This window comes from Stenella coeruleoalba, assembly GCF_951394435.1.
Source record: "Stenella coeruleoalba genome assembly, chromosome: 5".
NCBI lineage: Eukaryota > Metazoa > Chordata > Mammalia > Artiodactyla > Delphinidae > Stenella > Stenella coeruleoalba.
In genome coordinates, this window is record NC_137150.1 from 18,777,056 (window position 1) to 18,786,289 (window position 9,234).

The window sequence follows — 9,234 nt, forward strand, 5'->3', positions numbered from 1 at the left end:
GTTTGAACTGTTTGTTTTGTTATTCTTCAATTTATTACTTCAGCCTTCTCCCTCCCTTCCTGCTTCCCTCCCTCCCTCTCTTCATCCCTGTCTTTATTTTTCGGTGTGAGATTTATCTTGCCCTCTTCAGACCTGCCTGATGAAGTGGCTCCTTCCTGTGTTTAATAATTGTTTGCTTTCATCTTTTAAACACTGGGAAGCCAGTAAAGATAAAAAGCAAAGTTAAATAAGAAATGACTCAGGAGATCTAAATCCAAGCTTGACATTTAAAAATAAAAGAAGATGGATTCTATTCTATGGCTTTTTAAAATGACATTGAGTGGAGAAGTAGGGAATGTTTTTGAAGCCAAAATGTAGAATTAAGTGGTGTCCTGAAAAGAGCATAGTCATTGCAGTCAGGCAACCTGAGCTGGATCTTTGCTTCTCTACTTCTTAGTAATGACTTTGGGTAAGTGACATAACCTCCCAGGGGCCTCAGAATTTCTCACCTGTAAAGTAGGAGTAATGTGCTCATCTTGTAGAGTTGTGAGGGCTCATGAGGTCACAGAGCTTGGCACAAAGTTGTCTTCTCCTCTTCTCCTCCTTCTAAGAAGGATGAAGTAATGTACAAGTTGGTCTTGTTAAATGTTAGGGTTCCAGGTTAACCTGGTGTAGTGAGTGTCAGCCTGTTGGGTTTAGGGTCACATCTGTGAAGCCTTTATAGGGAGTGGGCATAAACCCCCTCAAGGGGAGAAATGTAATTACTTTTTCAGGAACAAGATGAGGAAAAGCTGAGCTCCAGTGTGGCTGGCAAAGATCTAGTAGATGCACTGATCACATGCTGACCACATGCTGAATGGGAACAAGCCAGCTGAACACTCCCTTTGCAAAATACACATGGAAACAACAGCTGGACATGGTGTGAGGATAGAGTAGAGGGAATAACAGGAGCAAAGGCTGGAAGTCATCCACCTTCCAGAATATTCTGCAATAATCACACCCTTTTAAGAATTGCTTGGTTTTTTTTGGTCTGTCCCACTTTTCACTCATTCATTCATTCATTTTTATTATCTATGCAGATATGCATCCTTTATATTTTAATTGAGGTATAGTTTCCGTATAATATTATATAAGTTACAGGTGTACCATACAGTGATTCACAATTTTTAAAGGTTATACTCCATTTATAGTTATTGTAAAATATTGGCTATATCCCCCATGTTGTACACTATGCCCCACTTTTTAAATGGATAAAACTGCAAAGACCCCCAAAATTACTACGAGGTTGCAGAGTTGCTCCAAAGAGAGAGAGTTCAAGATTGTTAACCTTATTGAAGAACCTTAACTAGTCTCCTCATGCTTTCCATGCCCGAGGAGAAAGGATAAGAGGAATTCTTTAAAACAGAGAGATTTTATTTGGTTAAAAAATGATTTCTTGACTTATTAAAAAGTTAAAATGGGAAATCAGTAGAGATGAATAATTCTAACTGGAGATGAAGAAAAAAAGACATCCAGCACTTTAGATCGGCTGATTTTTCAGGGCAGATAGTTTTTTTAAGCCTCATTTCCATTTGTTACACTCTAGTGGGTAGAAAAAAGTTATTTTGGATTTTCTTTTCTAAACTAATGTTTTTCAAGTCAGTAACACAACAGCATTGAGGTCATGTTGAACTCGATTTAACTTTTAAAATACTGCCTTTTGCAATGAAAATCCCATAAAATAGTCCTAAGAGTCATTGATATTTTATGAGTTATAGAAAAGCCCTCAAGTTTTACTATCACCAAAATGCAAGTTTGAGTATTTTTCCCTCATCACTCAGAAAAATGTACTTTTTCTCCTTGGAAAATGCATATGGTTAAAATGAGTTTTCTCCTGTTTTGCTCAGAATAGTGAAATTCCTAAACAGGCTTTTCAGGAAGGCTACCGTACTTGTAGGGCACAAAAGCTAATTTAATACGTTTCTTAAAAGTGATTCCATGGTGAAAGCTGGCCGTAGTTTTCAATGCACTATGAGGTGTGACTGTGAGGTGTATTTTATCCCTTCAGAAAATTGGTTGGGGTTCTTGGAACAAGCCAGTTGCTCTGATATTATGTCATTAACTGTGATTGAGTTCCCAGGTTTTTCTTCCTCTCAGCACAATCAACAAGCAATGCGTTTTTGTGTTCTCCTAAGTGTGTACGTATGAAAGAAGCCCAGAGCCATGGGTGTGTGGCAGATATTACATGGCACCTAACTCCAATCTGTGAAGGTGCTATAATCCCAATTTCAGACAGGTGAAGTGTGTCTAAATAAGGTTACACAGCTAAAAAGCTCATTTCCTCCATTGTCCGTACGTCTTCTCCTATACTATCATTCATGAAGAGCATGTATTCCACATGTTATATCCCAGACACTTAACTTTCCTCTGGAACAGCATTCTCTCAACTAGGTTCTATAGACTCTAGTTCTATTAGGATATAAATTCGGCCAAAATTGCATTCGATGATAAAATGGCTTTAGGTCATAGTGGCTTAAGCAAAATATATCAGACTTCCTTATTACAAGACTTCTCAGAACCTTAGTCAGCTCCCATGCATTGTGACTCACGTGCATTGTGAGAAGTGTAGATACTTGCGGGCTGTATGTGTGTGTGGAGTGAGGGGGGTGAACTGCAACACCCCCTCTCTAAAATACTTTGAAAATGACCCCTAGAGTCATCAATGAAGATAGCTTTTTAACAACGTGGTTAAAAGAAACTCCTCACTACTCTCTTTGAACATAAAGAGGGATGATACGGGCAAATTTGAGCTTACAGTTAAATCATTGGATTATAGCTCTGTGATAAGGTTTTTATGACAGGCAGGGCCTCTCTACTCAAACCAGCTCTTCACGCCGTTGTCATGGGAAGTCATTGATTGTAGGTCAGGTCCACAGCACCCTCATTTGCTCCTTTCCTGTTTCCCTGGATTTACCCATTCTGGACAGTGTCTACCCAGAACAATGAAAGGTTCACCTGGCATCTCTGCATCTCTTAGGAGTGAGCATCTCCAATTCAGTTTCAATAATGTGGAAGCTGAACTTTTGCACAGAGATGAAATATTTTAGACCTGCAGCAATAAAATCTTCTGGTGGAATGTAGACACAGTGGAAATGAAGATGAGAGTTATGTTGACACTTGAATCTGTCCCTCTTTCAAGAGCTCTAAAAAAGAATTAAAATGGTTTCATTTCATTCTGTTATAGGAGAAAATGCAGGCCAGGCACCCATGAACATCAACCCTCAGCAGACCCGGTTCCCTGATTTTCTTGACTGTCTTCCGGGAACAAATGTTGATCTAGGAACTTTGGAATCTGAAGATCTGATCCCCCTCTTCAATGATGTAGAATCTGCTCTGAACAAAAGCGAGCCTTTTCTAACCTGGCTGTAAGCAGTACCACTGTAGCTTGGATGCAGCCGTGACCTGACATTTCCTGGGCCTCTTGGAAAAAGAGATGGAGCAGAGCAAGTCTGCAGGTGTGCCGCTTACTGCCTCCGTGACGCATGCTCCCTCCTTTCCTTGTGGCCAGTTTAATCATTGCCTGGAGTTGATTGACAGTAACGTAAGTTAAACATAAATAAACATTCTATTCTCATTTTCTGCAAGCCTGCCTTCCTGTGATGGGTTATGCAGAATTGTTTCAGCAGAATTGATTATGCAGAATTGCTTCTCTGCTTTCCTTTCTGCTGCCCCATGGCTAAGCTTTATGGGTGTTAGCTGAAATTTATACGTCAATTGATTATAAACCATGAAAAGCTGACCACAGGCAGTGACTTCTGACAGGCGGCTCGGTCCAGGAAATGTACACAAAATTCAACCTGATTTACAGTTTCAAAAACTGTATTGATGACATTAGTACCAAATGCTTTAAAAAATATTTAACTTGAGCTTTAAAAATCATTGTACAGATAGTAAAATTCTGCTGTTTGGAATACAATGTAGTCTGGGATCCATGCTGGTTCTGTTGGTTCTTATTACCCTGTATTCACAAAGGCACACACAGTCCTATTGTAGTTTATCCTTTAGCATTTTACTGCACAGCATCTAGCCAGCTAGTCCTTCCAGCAGGAGAGTAACAGCAGCGTTAGTCACAGCTCCTACACTAAGATCTTATGAAAGAGACCAGTTTGGTACTAATTATGAACATCTATTAAACAAAGGTTTTTAAAATTACAAGTTGGATTTTTTTGTTTTTAAACTGCAGCTTAGAACTCAAATGTTTATTTTATGAAGCACTATCATTTTGTAGCTGATGACAAAGGGCAGTCAAATGTTTTTGATAAATCAGTGACAACTGTATCTCTGTCTTTTGAAACCGTTCTGAAAACATCAGGACCACGTAGCTTTCAACCTGATGGCACACGCAGTAAGCTGTTGCTTTTAAACTTCCAAAGCCTTGTCGGTTTTGCTTCTTTCAAGATTTCAAGGGTTTAAAGTAATCTTATCTATGAAACTGTTTGAAGGATGAAGCAGATCTCTGACATGTAAAAAAATGCCCCCTGAGGGTGTATGGTGGAGACATGTTTCTGAAGTCACTAATGTTGATTCCTAAGTATATTATCCTAACCTTGTTTGCTACAGTTGGTATAAAAAGGCATGAAATATGTACTCAATACCTCTTATGTAACCAAAACCGTTTTTTATTAGCTTTTAAGGACTGAGAGAGAGCATTGGGTTTGCCTGGCATGCACCCTGCCTGCATTGCCAATGAAGTCCTCAACTGTTTAATATTTTGAACGGACATTATTTATAATCTATGAATTTAATATCTTTTTTTGAGAGACATTAATAATGCAGGTCTCTGAGAGGAACCTTTCCATTCCCGAGGGGCTTATTTGCTGGGGATCTGAGATCCTTTTCGATCTACCAAAAGATAGATGGCAGAATACATCTTATCTTGTTGGAAAGAAAGCAAGTGTAAAGGTCAGAGATGAAGTAGTAAAGTTAGGGAATATAGTGGAAAGGCTGTTAGGTGTGAAATGGAAATAGACAAGCTATAGTACCCCAAAAGCAAGACGAGCAGGAGGTATGAGGTGCCCCCAAAGAGCAAAGCAACAATTTTCTCCTACAGTCTTTGTACCAAAGGACTGTTGTAGAAGAAAAGAAGGCTTCGGTGCACTTTATGTGGGAGAAGGAGGGGCAGGGCTAGTCTTGTCCTGTCTACGCTGATGTTAAGTGTGTAGGCGGACAAGACCATAAACCTACCATTGCTTCCAACACAATGAAGTGACTTTTTTCCCCTGAAGGACCCATGGTTTCTGTTCCTCTGATTCCTTCTCTCTCTCTCGAAGCGCTCTGAGAGAGATGGGGGTAGATGTTTCTTTAGCTACTAAATTGGAGGGAGCACTATTTCTTTTCCTCTTGTGTTAGCAATAATTGCAAAAAGCATTGTACATTCTTTCTAAGAAAAAGCAAAAAAAAAAAAAAGACTCAGAAACAAGGGACCTAGTAAAACTGAGCAGTGTTACTGTATTTTTAAAAAATATTTTTATAGACTCATTTTCAGGTTATTAAACATAAAAGAAACAGATACCCCTCTCTTTTTAAAGCAGTTAAAACATCGATGATTTGTATTATCAGTTTTTAGACGTAATTTCCTAGTAAGCTTGTGGCATTAGAAAATACTAGAAGAATTTTTTTAGTGAAATTAGTTGGAACATTTATTAATGAACATAACAATTATTTTTCCAGAATTAAATATGGACCCTGACTATGTGTTTACTAATAAATGAAGCCAGATATAATTTTTGTTGTTATTTTTCAGGCCATAAAATATGGCCTTTGTTAAAGAACACTAAAGCTAGAAATCTAAAGTAAGAACAACTATTTAAAGGCTCTTTCCTATTATTGTAAGTGTTAAAACCCCTGCAGAATTCATGATAAGGTGCTATTTATACTATATTTCTTATTATAAAAGAACTGCCACAATATCTCACCTTTTTAGTCCTAAATCAGTCAATAAATTTCAACATTTCATCCAATAATTTTGCCAGAGAAAAGGCAGATTAAAAATTGAAATTGAAAAATAATTTCAGAGATCTTTTAAGGTTTTTATTCCCCCTGATAAAACACATTTTCTTGAAGTAACTACATTGTCAAAACCTATTTGCAATTCTATGAAATCTTAGTAATTGTTAGCGTTTCACCATAGAATTTAGGATGTGAAATGCCATTTCTTTTCACTGATTATACAATATACATGAAAACAGAGTAAAACATTTAGCTTGCTGGGATGCTGCTGTCTCCAGCTTGGGAGAAAAGCTCTCTGTAGAAGAAGGTGATCTGGAGTGAGTTCTGTTAGTGACAAGTTGTGTTCTCATGACATAATTGGAAAGTAACTTCCGAAAGTGCCACTTTTATGAAAAATAAAAGCTGTTAAAAGGAAATTGTAGATTAATTTAATTGGGAAAATGGGTGATTGACAGAGACCGTTTCCCTAACACACTACATCATTTATGTGTTAGTATTTTAACTTTTAAAAAAATTATTTCTACATTTTGTAATATGACATATGTGTGTTTATTTTTAATTTAGATTGCTATACATACAGAAAGTATGCAGAAAAATCAGTCAGCTCAAACCATTTTAACTGGAGTTTGGTACTGGTTTTTACTTCTCTGATTCTGTATAAGAAAAATAAATACAGTTGAATTTCCACTTGGAACCTTTATCTCGTCGTTATTTGTGTGTGTTCCTTTTACTGAGGGCTTTGGGTGGTACTGAAGAAAGGCTTATGTAACCCTCCTGGCAGACAATGAAAGAAATAAATTTTGTAGGCAAACATTTTTTTGGCTCAAATGCCTGGTCTTAAATATTCTAAATGTCCGCAGAATTCTGGTTTCTACTTTATTTGAAGTAACTCATTGAGACTTTATTTGAAGTAACTCACTGAGACTTTAAAAACTATATATATAGATGTATATATATATTTTTTTTCTAAATCACACAGTCCTTCCAACACCCTCACAGATTTGACTGAGACATCAGAACTATAGGATTCTTAGGCGTTCCTCTGTTATTAACAACAAGCTGTGGCTTCTCGTCGAAACTAAAAAACAGCTCATCATTAATTCTGAGTGTAGGCTTGTGACAGTATATTTTCTCTGTCTGTTGAGTCCCCTGATTCTTGCCGTGGTGATACCTTATGAGGTGAGGGCACTCTTAATAGCAGAGTGTTGTTAAGCAGAAGCATTCAGCTAAACAACAGAAAGAAGAGATCCTGGCGGACACAACTTAGCCACAGTCCAGAGTCTGAGTCTCAAGCATCGTTTTAAAAGCTGTATTTCATCATCATTTTTTAAAAATTTACTTTTGGCTGCATTGGGTCTTCGTTGCTGTGTGCGGGCTTTCTCAAGTTGCGGCCAGCGGGGGCTACCCTTCGTTGTGGTGTGCCGGCTTCTCATTGCAGTGGCTTCTCTTGTTGTGGAGCACGGGCTCTAGGCATGCAGGCTTCAGTAGTTGTGGCTCCTGGGTCTAGAGCACAGGCTCAGTAGTTGTTGCTCTGCGGCATGTGGGGTCTTCCTGGACCAGGGATCGAACCCGTGTCCCCTGCATTGGCAGGCAGATTCTTTTTTTTTTTTTTTTTTTTTTTTGCTTTCAAAATATAATCTAATTAAATATTGAACAATACAATGTTAAAAAAGACAATGTATTATAGAAAGAGAATCACACAAAGCATTCATTTTGTATATGTCCTTAACACTGTTGATAGTATTTCTAGCCCAGAGTCACTGAGTTTCAAATATATGTCCTGCTTCCAATACATTTCAGTCAATTCTGAGTTTTCTTTTTTTTTTAACCTCTTTATTGGAGTATAATTGTTTTACAATGGTGTGTTAGTTTCTCCTTTATAGGCAGGCAGATTCTTAACCACTGCCCCACCAGGGAAGTCCCTCATCATCACTTTTAAGGTACCAGGGGCTCATACCCGGTACCAACAAGTATAAAGTAAAAAGTGAAACTTCTCTGTCTTTCAGATCTCACAGGAGATCGATGGATTTGTGTCGTGCGCACAAAGACACGCTCTTTTCTTATAGCATTTTCGAGAGTTCAATACTTATAACAGACAGGAAGATGAGAAACTGATATTTTAATATGACTAATCCGCATACATAGCACCATTTCAACAAGCATGTTCGTTTCTGCTCAACCAGAGGGCCTGATATTTCCACTATTAAGATTACAGACTGTTTCCAGAAAAAGGGCCCCCTCAAATATCTTACCTGGGTGATGATGATGTGACTAGTTAGGCTATAAATGGAGAAAATTATGGGATTAGCAGACATTAACAGTCACTAAACACCCGCACTCTAGGAGAATCCATTTATGGAATTATCATAGAGTAAAATAAGAGCTTCAGAGAATGAGAACAAGGGAAAGATTCAGGGGGAAAAGTGAGTCCAGCACATTCCATGCAGCACTGAATGTCCTGGAGAAGGGTGGGTGTGAGAGCTGAGGAAGGGCAGGTGTGAGCAGTCTCCTTTACAAATTGGCCCTGGGCTTCACTTCCTACAACCAGTTAAGAAGGTCAGTACCATGTCACTATGAGTTAACATCTTGGCCTTAGCCAAGTTTCTAGGGTTGTGCAACTTCAGTTTCTTTACGTGTAAATTGGCTATTACAGTTTAAAAAAGGGGGTTACAATGAGAGAGCGGTGAAGATCAAGAGAAGTGACTTATGTAGAATACTCAGTACTTCAAAAATGGTCAATAAGTGTTCATTTCCTTCTTTTACTGGTGAGCTTTTCCAACTCTCTTCTTCCCAGGCCACATTTTTCTCAACAGCATTTACCGCCATCTAACAGTAAGATGTCGCTGTCTCCCCCCCATTAGCCTGTCAGTGCTGTGAGAGCAGAGATTTTTTTTTTCTTTAGCATGTAGCATCTTGAACCATACCTGGTACACTGTTCAAAAATATTTTCAGAACATCTGTTGCATGAATGAATATGTTTGTGAGAATTTGTCTTTCACACTGCAACCCTTCCTGTGGACGGCGCCATCTTTGATTGACTTGTTTGCGTGCACTTCTGTGTCTTGAATTAAAGAGGCTTCTGGAAAGTGTTCCTCAACGGGGAAATATTGGAAGAAATTGGATTCTTTGGAAAGATGGCCAAACCTACCTGCCTGCCTCAGAAATTATTTGCTGAGTGATCAGCTGGGCCGAGTTGCCATTAGAGGGCAGCAGATGGTTTTGTCATGTGTGGTGACCAACGCCAGGAGAGGCTGGGGAAGGAGGGGG

General features: G+C 38.6%; 1 protein-coding gene across 1 annotated transcript in view; it reads left to right on the forward strand.

Moving 5' to 3' along the window:
* The window catches only part of WWTR1 (WW domain containing transcription regulator 1), a gene marked incomplete at its 5' end in the record, with an annotated part of 131,974 nt that extends 125,313 nt beyond the window's left edge, over positions 1-6,661 (forward strand). The window contains 1 exon segment of the mRNA XM_079922615.1: positions 3,203-6,661. Within this exon segment, the coding sequence (XP_079778741.1) occupies positions 3,203-3,387 (185 nt within the window). The 3' untranslated portion in view covers positions 3,388-6,661.
* Positions 6,662-9,234: the final 2,573 nt, after the last annotated feature.